This window comes from Clytia hemisphaerica, unplaced genomic scaffold (assembly GCF_902728285.1).
Source record: "Clytia hemisphaerica strain Z4C2 unplaced genomic scaffold, Clytia hemisphaerica genome assembly, whole genome shotgun sequence".
Classification (NCBI taxonomy): Eukaryota; Metazoa; Cnidaria; class Hydrozoa; order Leptothecata; family Clytiidae; genus Clytia; species Clytia hemisphaerica.
Window position 1 is genome coordinate 180,051 of NW_027103483.1, and position 15,215 is coordinate 195,265.

General features: G+C 37.3%; 1 protein-coding gene across 4 annotated transcripts in view; it reads left to right on the top strand.

Moving 5' to 3' along the window:
• Nucleotides 1-15,215, top strand: part of LOC136798576 (transient receptor potential cation channel subfamily A member 1 homolog) — a 52,574-nt gene that overhangs the window by 23,393 nt on the left and 13,966 nt on the right. For all 4 annotated transcript variants that reach the window (XM_067055202.1, XM_067055204.1, XM_067055203.1 and 1 more), the window contains 12 exons: nucleotides 2,384-2,549; nucleotides 6,006-6,931; nucleotides 7,090-7,246; nucleotides 7,522-7,873; nucleotides 7,995-8,178; nucleotides 8,418-8,525; nucleotides 8,843-8,931; nucleotides 9,598-9,750; nucleotides 10,425-10,536; nucleotides 10,753-10,889; nucleotides 13,621-13,736; nucleotides 13,913-14,217. In XM_067055202.1, the coding sequence (XP_066911303.1) occupies nucleotides 2,384-2,549; nucleotides 6,006-6,931; nucleotides 7,090-7,246; nucleotides 7,522-7,873; nucleotides 7,995-8,178; nucleotides 8,418-8,525; nucleotides 8,843-8,931; nucleotides 9,598-9,750; nucleotides 10,425-10,536; nucleotides 10,753-10,889; nucleotides 13,621-13,736; nucleotides 13,913-14,217 (2,805 nt within the window). The remainder of the gene's footprint in view (nucleotides 1-2,383; nucleotides 2,550-6,005; nucleotides 6,932-7,089; nucleotides 7,247-7,521; nucleotides 7,874-7,994; nucleotides 8,179-8,417; nucleotides 8,526-8,842; nucleotides 8,932-9,597; nucleotides 9,751-10,424; nucleotides 10,537-10,752; nucleotides 10,890-13,620; nucleotides 13,737-13,912; nucleotides 14,218-15,215) is intronic.

Sequence of the window (15,215 nt, forward strand, 5' to 3'; positions counted from 1 at the left end):
ATTGACTAGACTCAGTGTCATTAAAAATTATCGGAATGAAAGCTGAGACAAATGTTGACTGTCTTTTTTGTAACCTTATCCTAAATAACTTTAGTAACGCTTTTTAAAAGCCCTTAGTTTTTGAGTCCTTAGGAACTATTTTATACTTTACATTATTCTTGGGTGCGTTTACACGTCCCTGACATTAATTGGCACCTAATTGGTATAGTTGGTATTGGGAATAGTTTTATAGACGATGCTATCGTCCGTATAATATAATATTATGATATAACATAGTTTGTATATTATAAAACATAATATGTTTCGCGGCGGATAGAGTCTGTGTTTAAGACAACAGCCACCCCCGTAAAAAATTCCCGTCTTCACGTTTGTTCCTTTTAGATGAAACTCGTCTTAGACTATAGCATAGTCTACAGTTTTTATAGTTTTTCTTCTGTTTAGCGCAGGTTTTCATACACGGAATTCTGGGTAGAACAAAAACGAAGAACAATCAGTGAATGGAAAATGCGTAAAAAGTATATCAAGATTACTAAATGCATTCCTGCTTTACTTGAAAACTTTTTTATACTATTTTTTGTTGTAGTTCCGTCTTTACACACTAAAATTCCACTCACTTTTCCGGGATTTTTCCGCCATTTTTCCCGGCGTGAGATTAAAAACAGTTTTTTTCTAAAGATACCCAAAATCTTGTGTTTACTTGCGAAACTACCCAGAGTCCTGGTCTTTTTCTGCAAGAAAGGTGGCAATGGAATCTGAGTGCGGGCAGTGGAATCTTGTACAAAACAACGGTACAAGTCTATATTATAATACGCTTAAATCGGAACTCTCCCATTCTCGCATGAGGCTTTTTCGCTAGCGATTTTTAAATACACGGCAATTTTTTCGCGCCTTTTTGATTGTATATTCAATTCTATTCGCCAAGTGCACTTCCATTCAAGAGAGCACATTTCTCCTTGATGGAGAAACACAACTGACTGTGCAATAGCACTATCAGCATAATTTATAGTTTTTTAAAAAAAAGTTTATGTCGGTTATGAAATAATTTTGATTCACATGGGAATACGTCGAAGATAAAATTTGAGTTTTCAAAAAGACATCATATTTATGATTACCCTTGAGATTAATAAAGCTCCGATGACATTTCCCTTCTATTTGATACTCTGATAAAAACATTTCAATTTAATGGACTTGACAATATGAGAAAAGTTGATGACTTATTCCCAATTCAATTATGAAATTTTTTAATCAATGTTTGCTATTTTTTATTCTATTGAGATAGCAAAATGAAAACGCTTTTACTTACGCATTGAGTTTAATTGTTAAATAATTGTTGACTCTGTTAAGAGGTATTGAAAAAAGGCACTCTTTATATTCCACCGTAAAGCACTGTGGTCTTTGGAGTGATGGGTGTTGCCAAGTACCTCTAATACTGAATTTGAATTTCTATTTGTTTTTTATCTTCATCCTTGCGTGAAGAAAATAATAGTCTTTCCTCTCCCAAAACCCCAAAAAAAGCACGTTTAAAGTATGACCGATTTCTCGCGAGAAATTTTTAAATCAATTTTCACCAATATTTGCATGAGCATTATTTTTAGCGAGTCAAGAACATTATTGTTTGAAGGTTTTCAACAAAAGAAATTATGACAAATTTATACAATTTAATAATAAGAAGAAAAATCAAAATTCAACTAAAAATACTTTCACCATATTTTTTAATGTGCATTAATTTTAGTGTCCCCTTAAAAATTTTAAACATCAATTTTTACGAAAAAGGCCTAAATTTAAGAACATTTCTTCTCGCAAAATAAGTACATTTGTATACAAATCCCTACAAGTTTCTGAAAAATAGAAAAGCGAGCGAAGCGAGCGTATTAAAAGGAGTAAGAAGTCGTCTCGGACGACGCCGGGACGGCTAGTATGTTGATAATATCCCAACAAAATGAAAATATTTTGTTTTTCTCCTTTCTATCTGACATTTCATTTTGAGTTTATATAACTTAGGAGAATGGAATGTGGTTTCTTTCTTGGGTTTTCATTCCAAAAATAGAGAAGCAAAGAACTTTGTCTGCGGTTCGTTGGGATAGTGAGTTTGAACAGCGTTCCTTATTGATGCAATGTGTCTTTAAGTCCTTCTTGTTTTTAGCGAGTGATTAGCAATGAAGCAATCACCATCTCAACCATACATAACGAGAGCTTAGCTTGTAGTTTTAATAATATTGCTTAATGGTTCTAGATTTTAAGCATGCTTAAAAAAAAGAAAAGATCTAATAATAAAATGATTGAGTATGAATCTTTTTGTCAGTCTTCATTGTTAAATCGGTTCAATCTCGTCGAAATCCAGATTCAGTGGATTTTATTTTCACTCGCTTACTTTCATCCACAGGCGGCGCGTGATGGTCAGATTAACATTGTTCGCCAACATATCCAGTCCTTGAGCAAAGATCGCAAAAAGTTAAACCGTAAAGATCAGGAGAACTCCACCGCTCTACATTATGCAGTTCGTTATGGTCATTTCAATATCGTAAAACTACTCGTCGAAAATGGTGCAAGTGAGTATTATTTATTGCCAATAATCCCAAAATAGCAAATTATCATTTTAGTACCAAAATTAGATGGTTATATTATTTCTTTGTTACTGGTCATATCATAAATCGAATTTTTGCTCAAACTTTGGTTTTTCTCAAAAATTAGTTCTTTTATTTTTGCAATTGTACTTTATTAATTTTTTTTCAGGCTTCATTTACTGTCAAGCCTATTTTTACATTAAGTGTTCCCGTTTCATATCAGACACATTTCATATCAGGACAGTGTCTGCCTATTGTTAAATTATGCTGGTATAAGCGAAAAAATGTTTTTCTTGTCCTCTTTCTGACCAATCTTGCTCCACATCCGTATCAATCCAATGTGAAAAAGCTTGTGAATCAAAATTGTTGGATTAAGGATTCAATTTTTTGTTAAATTTTCAAAGTTCTGTTCACTAACCAGGTAGGTCCATGAAAACATCACTTTTTTTATATGTTCTTGCCTTTTGGGCAACTGTAGAAATTTTTTCCAGCTCTGAAACTCATTTGCTGAATCCAACCTTTCCGATTTTTATGATAGCGATGGCTTCAGCAACGGATTAGGTGGCCAGACCTAGCACAACTTTCTGTGCTTGTATTTTGATTGGTTTAGCAATCTCGGAGAAGCAACTATTCTACGCGTAATGACGTCAAACGTCAAAGGATGTTACAGAGATGAAAAGAAGATAAACAACTTTTTTGACAAAAAGTCTGTAATTGTGTACCTTTCACTTCATAACGTTGAGAAACGGTCTTTCTTCCTTTTTGAAATTTGATCGTAAATTTGTCTCAACTCAGCCATTCAAAGCTCAATTTTGTTCTGCAATATGAGCCTCAGTGTTCTTCTTGGAGAAAAGAGTGTGCACGTTTTGTTTTTTATGGCTTCGATGGCCTAAATTTCAAGAATAAGTTAAGAACATTTTAAGACTTGCTGACCTTAAAATATCCGATTTCAAAGGAAAATGGGTAAAAATGTTCAAAAAATGGCGAAAATAAGAACATGTTAAGAACATTTTTAGGCTTAAAACTCAAAAAGTTAAGAACAGCCATAGGCAAATACAAAAATTTTGGATGTTTTTACAAAAGTAAACGTGTATTCCATATGTAGCTTTGCTATAAAAAGTGATATAAAGTGACGTATATAAGTTCTATATTTAAAAAATTTAATATAACAATTTCCATTTTGAAACGACTTTACGAAATACGGATCCTTAAAATTCCGATTGTAATGAAAAGCCGATACCATTAAAATATTGAAAGAAAGGAGGACCAATTATTTCAGTAGATAATTGGGGTCTTTGTTTTGTTGAAGGTATAAAAACAACCTTGGGATGGGATGGGATGGAAGTTCTGTGGAAGAGCGATTTGAAGAGTGTTCGACCAGACCAAGCCTCAAAAACCAGAATATTTTCAACGATAAGATACCACGGCAACACTGCAAAGTGCGACAATCTTCAACCGCATTTTTGCTTCTCTTTAAATGAAGACCAGTGAGTGAATGATGTCCATTTATTTCAGAAAGTTCCATTTGAGAAGAAATTTGTAATTCATTACCCATCTACTCCTAGACTTTCAATGGGTGAAATGTTGGATACACGGCAGATCGTGGAAATAGTGCTTTATGCTTTGATGTTTTTGATTGGTGGTGGTGTCAATGTGTCGATCATTGTTTTCTTCTTGTTCAAATCAAAAAAAGAAGATTTGAACTCCTACCATTTTATCATGGCACATCTATCTCTTTCCGACCTTACTGTCTGTTTAGGTATCCCTGTTGTCGAAATGCAATACACAATGGAAAGATGGTATTCCGGCGAATTCTTGTGCAAGGCCTCGTCTGTTCCGTATTCCGGCAGCACTGTGTCCTGTTGGATTCTATGTGGGTTGGCTTATGACAGATATCGCAAGATAAAAGATCCCATGGCCGAGAGTTATAGTAAGATGAGAATCAGTTTATGTTGTTTGATGGTTTGGATGACCGTTTTCCTCATCACAACACCGCAGTTTCTGAGAACGGAATATCATGCCAACAGTTCAACAATGCTATTTTGATCCTTTCCAAAGCTTTTCACTTCCATTCGCCATCGGATATTACGCCTTCTATTTCATCATCAACGCTGTGCTTCCCCTCACTGTTTTTTTGGTGCTCTACACCAAAGCGCACAAGTGCCTTCTCTCTAATTCTCCTAATTTGAATGGTCAAGCAGGAGAAGCAATCGCAACACGAAATAAGAGCGCTTTGAAAACATTGAAGATGTTGATCGTACTATATGCAGTTTGTATCGTTCCTGGAAGTCTGTTTGGTTTGGTGTTTCCATTGCTCGACTATATGTTACCCTGGTTCAACACTTTCGCTTGGTCTGAAGACGGTTTGATACTTTACTTCTGCTACATGGCTTCTGTTTGAACAGCGTCGCCAACTGTGTTATTTATGTGGGGAGGACTCTCGAATTCCGAAGATTTCTCTTGAAACCGTTTGGGCGTGGCGAGACAGCTCCTGGTGCACTGAATAACTTCCCAACTCAAGCTGCTTGAATTGTTTTTGACCAATCTGAATGATGAGGATTTTTATTTAAATTATCGGTAAACAAACACACTAAATGGTTGCTTTTGCCACCGTTTGATGAAATCAAGAACCCAAAAGTAAAAAGCCAACTGGCTTGACCATGCGAGGAACTTAAGAGTGCTGTATTTAACACGTGTATTTTTTCTATTTTGGGATTACTAGCAGTTACGCAATTTTCTTCATTCTAATGTTTATTTCTGCTAAAAAATAGTTTTGTTAAATAATACCAAACTCCTGTGTTTTTTTTCCGTTTTAAATCGAAGCTTCCACCAAACTGTACTGTTTGGAAAGAGGACATCGAAAAAAGATTGAATTAATTTGGGTTTTACTGCCTTTATTATCCTAATTCAATTAATTCTCACGCGCCTTTTATTTTTGCATACCTCTTAAATTAGGGTATTCGTGCACTCTTTCATTTTTGCGCAGCTCCTAATTTTTGGAATATCTTTAGAGTGTTTTTGATAAAAAATATAGGTAAAGAGAACTAAAAAGACGTGAAAGCCATTGAGGTATTACTCACTTTTAGTTCGCATACGAGCTATATCCTATATAGAGGTATATTTAGCCTAATTGGAGGACTTGAGTGCTTAGATGAGATTGCTACACATTGCGATTACTAATTCGCGCACACTTTTAGTTTTCGCGCAGTCGAGTGCACGAAAATAGTCCTTTTTGTATGCCTTCTATTTTCGCGCACGATTTTTTCGCAAAGACTAATGTGATTAAGTACTAAGGTAGCACTACTTTACTACAGCCAATATCTAAAGAAGAAGGCGTCAAATCTCCCTTTTGAATAAAATAAAATAAAATAAAAAAGCCTTTAAGATTTGTACCTCGATGAATTTTTAGTCGTTAGCCAGAACAATTTTCTCTCTTTCTAGATGTCAATGTCAACGGAGAATACGGTGCCACGCCTTTACATTATGCCGCCCGTTACGTCTTCAAACCTTCGAAAACACCTGCCGCCACACCACACGAGACGCCTCTTACATCGCCTGCAATACGGAAAAGCGCTCGAGGATTTAAAAACCTCATCTCAAACCGTCGTTTGAGCGTAGTAAGGAAAGAAGACATGCCAAAGGTTCGACAGAAGGGTGGAAATTCTCCTTTTCAGCGCTCGCTTCGTAATTTATTGGGTAAAGCCATCATCGGCAACAAGAAACAATGCGAGGTTCCTTTAGTTCCCAAACTCGATAACCAAACTATACATAAATCATTAGAGCAAATCCAACCCAACCTTCTAACACCGCACAATCATTCAGAACTATCTCAAACTCAAAGCAACATGGAATTGCAATCACTGTTCAGACGTCAACAGGCTTCCACTGACGATATCGGCCAATCAAAACCACCCTCACTTGAAATGAACATTAGTGAAACACCGGTCGTTATTATCGGTGACTCATCCAAAGAAATGTCTGATGACGTCATGTCTATTGATGCCCTCATCATTCCAGAGATTAAGAATCTCACCACGTCAGACGATGAAATCCCTTCAATGAAAGCTTCCAAATCACTCCCTGAAATCGCTGACGAAGCCAACAACATACGTAAAACCCAAAGTGAAGCCAACTTTGATACCAATGGTGTGAACAACGACTCCTCGACACGCTTTAAAGTTATGAGACTTCTCAACGTACCTGAAGCTCGATTAAAAGAAGAATCTATTTTGATATACCTATTGGAACAGAAAGCGAACGTCAACGCTAAAGATTATTACGGATCCACTCCGCTTCACTTTGCGTCCATGCGGGGAAACGTGACGGCTGCACGACATCTACTTAACGTCAAAACAATCGACATAGAGGTTTGTTGGGCCTTCTTTACCATCCATGCTTTTGTGCTTGTTTAGTTTTTTATTTCGTGCACATGAAATTTGTTTTATTTTACAGGAGCATCTCAAAATATAAACATCAGTGTCAACCCCACCTTCTTTAAAGCAACAAAACTTCTACTTTTTTGTAGGCGAAAGATCGGACCCAGATGACTGCTTTACATTCGGCCGCGTCGAACGGTTCGTACGAAGTGTGTGACTTGTTGCTACAACATGGCGCTGATATCAGGTGTCGTGATGAAGAAGATATGACTCCCCTACACTTTGCTTCCATGGAAGGACACGTCGGTAAGCTTGGTTTGCTAATCTTTATGAATTTGAATGGTTTGAAGATTTTAGACTATGTATATATTTTCCCTAATGAAGCTTAAATTAGGGAAGATTTAACGCATTTAAATCATTTGTAACTCTTGACGTATTTCATAATTGTCTCGATTTACTTCCTAAAAGTTTTGCATTATTGTTGATCTCGTGTCAAATATTGCAATTACACATAGGATCGTGAGACCTTTAACCAACTGTTCAACAACAACCAACATTCACACTGTTCACTCTCTTTTCAGACATTGTTGAATTATTATTCGATGTGGGTGAAAAGCAAGGTGGATATACGATGCTAGCCAAAATGATTATGGACCAAGACCGCGATGATCAAACAGCTCTACATTTGGCTGTTGAAAACGGTCATTGCGACATCGTCAAGTTGTGCATTTCCAAAGGAGCCAACGTGAATTTCGTGAAAACCAACATGAACACACCGTTACACATCGCGTGCACGTCAGGCGAAGAAGGGATCGTTCAAACGCTGGTCGAAAGTGAGGCTGACATCGAAGCGAAAAATGTATTGCAAGAAACGCCCCTTCATCGAGCTGCTTTGTTCAATCGAATCAACATCGTACGCTATCTTTTGGATAGGTAATGAAAATAATTCAATTTTGATCTGCTGCACTGAATAGTCTTTAGAATGGAAAAACAATTCAACCTACAATTTTGCTCTTAAAGGGTCTTGAAACATAAAAACAATATTTTTTTGTAGGGACGCCGAGATCGATTGCCGTGACAAAGACAAGAAAACACCGTTGATGAACGCTGTACGTAAAGACAACGTAGAGACGGTGAAGTTGTTATTACAACGTGGTGCTGACATCAAAGTGAAGGATGCGGCCGATAAAACTTCTCTTTACGTCGCCGCCGAAGAGGATTGCTGGGATGTCATCAATGTAAGTTTCATAAAATCGCCTGCATTTATAATATCATAAGAACTTCCATTCCCTGCTCCCTTTTCATGTTCGTTTTTCATCTGCCCGTTGTTCAGCAGTTTAAGGAAAGTAATGATCTTTTTTGTCCCGCATCTTTTTTATCCCGCATCTTTCTTGTCCCGCATCTTTCTTGTCCCGCATCTTTCTTGTCCCGCATCTTTCTTTTTAAAACTGATGAGTGAATGAACCTTACCTCTTAGATCATCCGTAAGATTCCACAATCGAGTTCGCTATTGGAAGAATTCGATAAAAATGAAAACACGCCACTTCACATTGCGTCTACGAAAGGCCACATCAAAGCTGTGGAGGTAAGCGTCTGTAATTTCCTGACCCAAAATCTTGTCCTTTGTCCATTTTGTCTACTTTAGCACCCAAAATAAAATAGAAATAGAGCATTTGGCCATAAAAACTTTTGCCAGGCCTAATTTGTGGGCCCCTTCTCAAAAAATCACAAAATCCTCTCTTTTTCGAACCAATTGGCCCCCTGCTAGAGTCATCGATTCGATAACCGGTGTAACTCGAAAATTAGCTTAGTCTTTTAGGGACTCAGCATTAATCGTATGTGTATCTTTCAATAAAGAACGAGTTGATTTGACAACTTATCTCTCTTCTTCAATATTTCCAGGTTTTGTTATCAATGGGTTCATTGATCGACGCCAAGAACGATCAAAACCTCACACCTCTCCACTTGGCTTCCAAATACGGTCGCTCTAGGTAACTCGTATGCTTTTCCCTTACTCTCTCCTTAAATTATGGAGTTTCGATTACCATTAATCGGATTAACTCTCGCGAGATTAAATTTCGTGATTTCGCGAATTTTTGCCATTTTCGCGAAATTAAGACTCGCGAAAACGCGTGAGATTCCTGGCTCGCGAAATTAAATCCACCACAAAATTTTTAAAATCACATTTTCGGCGGAGAAACCAGTCCAAAGTCTCCATTTATGGCAAAAAATGGCTATTTTTTAGCTGTTTTCAGGCTTATTCGCGAAATTAAATCCACGAGAATTTCTCAAAACCCTGACTCGCGAAATTAAATCCAGAAAATTTCGCGATGTTTTTCGCTCGCGAAATTTAATCTTGCAAAAATTAATCCGATTAAACTATTTGTTATGTCGATAAGCAGTTTATGACCTAATCACCCTATTTAAACCTTCAGTCAGAATACAATGTGTCGGACTTCTATTATCTGGATCTTTCCATAATTCAAACTAAATTTTTAGTCCCTTCAGGTAAAAATCTTTGTAACATGCTTTCTATAATTCGAATCTTCCTGTAGCTCGAACAAATTAGATTCCCCGTTTAAGTTCGAATTAGCGAGAGTCAGAATATCTGAATTCTGGCTTATCTTGATATGAATGTTGAATTCTTTTCGTTGAAGAATAGTGCGTTTGCTGCTGGAGGAGAGTGGAACGCACAACATTGTGAACGACGAGGATGATGCATCGAACACTCCTCTACATCTGGCAGCTCTGGAAGGTCATGAAAACGTCCTCTCCATTCTACTGGAGAAAGGTGCTGCCGTTGATGCAAGGTGATCTTTTCACTTTTTTTGCATGACTTTGAAAGACCTGTAAAATCATTCCGAAAGTAATACATGTTTTTTATAAGCCTAACGTTTATAAGCATATGCAGGCTCAGTTTTTGGTACCTAAACAATGACTCTATTACCAGGGGGGGCAGTGGGTTTACCAACTGACGGTATGTGCGGCTAAAAAAATGGCTTTTAGAATCGCACTCTTACAGTGCAGAAAAAAATCGGTGAAATTCATACCCTTATAGTGCATTTTTCAAATTTTAAACTCTTTAAGAGCAAAAAAATCAAGATTTTCGAGAAAAAATTTGCTATTTTTCCTAGATTTTTCCTAGATTTGCTGAAATTTCCACCCATACAGTGCATTTATCAAACGTCCACCCTTACACAGTGCATTTCTGATATTTTGAAAAACATACCCTTAACCGCCGCACATACCCATCGGTCAATTTGTCTGACTCCCCCCCCCTATGCTCTATTGTTTGAAAACAATAGAATGCTAAGCATAATGCGAGCTGATATAGGGGCAGACACTTGCATTATAAAAAACGTGTATCGAGTTAAAATTTCACTTTGGATTTATTGATTTAACATGATGACGTCAGGCGAAGATAATCCTTGTTTTGGATAGAGCGCAACATGTTGACATACAATCTTTCTTTTCTTCTTGGTAGAAATGCGATGTTGTGGACACCTTTAGACTGCGCCGCTTCCCGAGGTTGGACTTGGTGCGCTGAAAACCTCCTGGATGCTGACTCCCTTATCGACCCTACCGACAAAGCAAAGGTACTAAAATTTGATCTAAGCCTCAATCATTTTACAAGGTTCAGATAAGTCTTCAAAAATGGTCTTACATGATGTAAAGTTGTGACTTTGTAATTATGTTAATTTCTTGCCTCAAAACAATTAAAATTCCGCCCTTGGTAAAATAGCTAGGTACAAAGGTACACCTCCGATCTGTTTAGGAAATTATCAACTTTATTTTACTACGATCATCTGTAGACGACACCCTTACACCTGGCAAGTAAAGAGGGACACGTGGACATGATCAAACTGTTGATCTCAAGAAAGGCTGTCATCACTCGTAAAGATCATTTGGGAAGAAATTGTTTGGACTGGGCTATCGAGAATAATCAAAGGTCCGTAACTTTTACTCTACCCCTAAAAATGCTCATAATTCATTGAAATGATTTTTTTTTACTTTGACTTATATGGTACAAATATAAATATTTTCTAAAATTCTATCTGGGATTTACTGTCGACACGTTTTTTGCGAGACAGTCTTTTCTTACGTTGAGAAACTTCTTGAAAATAGAGCAAAGGTTTAACTCAATTTTCGAAAGTACTCCTTCAAAACTCCTTTGTGGTGGGTTTATGTATCAAAAAAATTTATTTTTGTGGTCGGAAAAACGTTCTCTTTTTCGTGTCCGAATAGTTTGAAATCCAGTTATATCCTTATTCCATGAACTACTTAAGTCTTTTGTGGTGCCGCCGAAACTCAACTGATAATGCTGAGGATGTTTACGTGTAAATGTTCAATATCCAATGCTTTGGGAACCGTTACAGAGTGTATTTTAATACCTACAACTGTTTTCCAACACCAAAGATAATTCACAATAAAAAAGAAAAAAAAAACATTCAGGCGAAACATTCAGGCGGGAATTTAGCAGCAAGAACAACAGAACAATTAACATTTAAATGCCTTCACTAGAAAGTTTTTCCCTTTTGTGATCAAATATGCAAAATGACCTACACCATAAGTAGAGTTGGTTAGTTGAAATTTGTCAAAATGAAAAATCAAGAAGTCAAAACGATACCATCCGGTGTCCCGCTGTTTTTCAAGTTATTCCTCGTCACAACGACCGGAACGACCAACCCTTGACTTATGATTTTTCGGACAGCGTTCTGTATTTCGGACGGTGGTTTCTCAACACAACAACAACATTGGATTTTCTTTGCAAACATAAGGTTTAGATGATAAATGCACGGCTGTAAGATGAAGTCCATCCCAATCAGAATGTTGAAGCCGATTTTGAAATGCCACGGAAAGATACCATCGTTTGTGACGTCATCATGTATTGAGTAACACGCAGGTACCATGAAACTGACAGTAAAACAGAAGGCCAATGCGAAACATACACAAACCAAACGGCGTTGCTTGTTCTGTGATGATGTGTTCATTCGGCCTTGCAAACGGAGCAAGAAAGCAGTGTATGTGTAAATTAATAACAACATTATCCCCGTAATGATGATGAACAGTTCTGATAAATACGCCATAATTTTGACAAGGGCCGCCCGTTTAACGCCCGTCAAGAAGAGGATTATAAATACGCTGGTGAGTAAGATAAAGAAAGACCATATGGAAAAGAGCAGTCTTTTGGTGATCACCACACCAAGCAAATGTCTTGCCTTCAATGGAAAACGAACTGCTATGAACCGCTGTATGGCCAGCAATAACAGATGTAAACATTGCACAATGTGAACCGAGCCTAATAAAATGTTATTGACGTTGATGATGTTAATTTTCCCCGATTTCTCGATAGTGGTGAATCGGGATATTTCGATGATGCCGATGTAAATGAGATTGGTTATTGTCAAACTTCGCATGACGTAGTCTACAGATTTCATAGAGCGTCGATTTCTGACGATGAGCACAATCGTTAAAATGTTCAAGAGAAGTGAGATGCCGCTTATTGTGTCATTGATGATGAGGGTTGTCGTTAGGTGAGATGTAGATGGATGGGATGCATCTGCATTGCTTCCGTTCAGCATAACTGTAATGTAGACGGAAGTATTTGGTCATGTATCAATCTCAAACACTGGCTCTCTCCTTTCCCTTTCTCTCGATTTCCTCTGCTTTGCTAGCTGGTCAGTTTCCCTTTTTTAAGTTATCGTCTCTCCTTTACCTTCATTTTCATCAGTTAATCCATTTTGTGGTTTTGCTTCCATTTTCTTTTTTCCTGTCGAAATATTTTTCACAGATTTCACATTAACATCTTTTCAACATCTTCATAATCTTCAATAAAAGGAGGGTAATCTTTCACTGGTCTTACTGGCAAATTATTCAGCCCATAAACTCAACTGACTTCTATTGACAGACATTGTATAAGAACTTACCTTAAGAAAACACTGATCTATCCTTGATCCTCCATTGATATCCACCTTTACAGTATTGCAACCTGAATTTCAACATCTCATGATAAATCTAATTTCAATATCAAATAGACGAGACAAAATCATTTTTTCCTTATTTTCAATGTTCATTAGCAAAGGATTTTTGGAATGTTTCTTTTTCTCTCGCAGTATATCCTGAAGTTAGAAAACCCAAGAACTTCGTGCGAAGTGAAGGTTATCTTGATTACAAATTCCGTGTGTCTTCTACAATTTCCGACAAAATGAAGGATTGTTTCAATCTCTCAACTGTCGGTCACTGATGAGGGTTTCTGTCCTGGAATAAACAAATTTCTCTATCGTGTCGTTGCCGAATCCCAGGGGGTACCTCCCAAAGTGTACTGTAAGGTTCGAAATGAAAGGAAGTGTAGGAAAATGCACTATAAAGTTGTTAAAAGTGAGAAAAACGAAGCTTTTTGGGTAAAATTTTGAAAAACCAGACCCATTTTTTGGGACGCACATATGGTTGGTTTCAGATTGAGTGCCCCCCCCCCCCCCCCCCCCGGGCCGAAATGCGTGCTGAGAATGAGGTCTGCTATCATCAAAATTATCAGAAAGCAAAGTTCAGTCAGAAGTAGACTATGGTCTAGGGTTCAGTTAACAAGTCATTACCCGTGGAAAACTATCGCTTTCTTTCGCTCTACTCGAAGCAATGGATTGTTCTCAATAAATATTTATAGTTTGAAATTTCCTTTTTAGGGACGCAGCGTTGGCCATTTTGGATTGCGAACAATGGAAAAATGCATTACGTAACTGTACGGCTGAAGGAAACAAAGTCACAACACCCATGCGCAAGCTCATCAAGAAACTACCAGGTTGAAAATTCTAAATTAACCCAAATCGTTTGCTGGCAGCTCGACTATACTCATGTTTTTTTAACCCTAACCCCATGCGACTGTGCTCATATTAGGGATAGTTAATTCAACTAGGGATCAGTGACAAGAAAGAATGGTGGCATTTTTGTGGAAGTTAGATATTATCTTTTTTTTAGACGTCGCTGAGAAAGTGTTCGATAAATGTATCAAAGGGAACGGTCTTCCAGTTGAGCACCCTCAATATGAGATTTCATGCTCGTACGAATTCCTGGAAGATAGTTTCACGGAATGGGGTCCTTCCGTTTTCGACTTCAAAGCGCTGGAAATAAAAAAACAACACGTGGTACACAACGCAAACAGTAACGTTACCATGGATACGCAGAAGAAATCTTACTGCCATATGATTGGTCGAAAATTACATTTACCGGGATACGTGAAAAAGCAAACAGAACGCAAACGGAACCACCCCTTGAAATTCATGGTATGGAACTTCATATCGCTTAATCACAATAAAGTATCCTATGGTCTATGTCGTATTTTCCTCCAGAGCTTACCGTATATACAGGGTGATTAAGAAAACCCCACCCCTAGAATTTTTAGCGTAACTTTTTTCTATTACTCATATTATTAGATTCTTCATATTCATGATATGCACCACTCCAATGACTTCACGAAATTATGCAACTTTTCTGTTTTTGTTCCACCCAATATGTCACTTTTTCTATTGTTTAAGTGACGTATTGGGTGGAAAATTTCCAAATTTTTTAGAAGACTCTCCAGTGGTGCATATCGTGAATATATTTGCTCTTTTTTTAATGGTTTTTCTCGCATGTAGCCTCTTGTACATTTCCAGATTCATTTTTCATTACATAGCGTCAACCCTTTCTTTAAACAAATCGATTCCAGACAGATTACATTGTCCAAGATTAAAGAAAGGAATTCATTTGTTTATTTTTGAGGATCTAGGTTTGCTAACAAAGGCAAAAGTACAGCCTTTCAGACCAGTACATAATCGGTAAAAATCACCACTATAGTGCTCTCGTACACTTATTGGCCGAAAATCGTGGTTTTTTCCTGGAATTACAGAAATATCTAGGCTTACCTCTAATACCTCCTTTCCTTGCCTTTCTGGATTCATTCAGAGCCTTCCGGAGACTGTAGAAACACGCTCTTATGTTCCGATCCGGAGAACAGCATTTTCATTTTTGACGGCAGAAAAGAAATATTTGAGATACAAACCTCGAATTTCATACGTGATCTACTAAGGAATGGTTGTTAAAAATTTCAGGAAGATAAAATACACAGAAAAAAAGGACTTAAAAAACTCTAGGGTACGGTTTTTCCTAAATCACCCTGTAGTATAAACTGACTATGTATTTTCCGAGTTTATGAAGTAGTGACTGGGTCACACATGGGATTTTTCAACGATTGACAAATAAAAACGTTAACGAACTAACCTTTTTTCTTATCTTCTTTTCA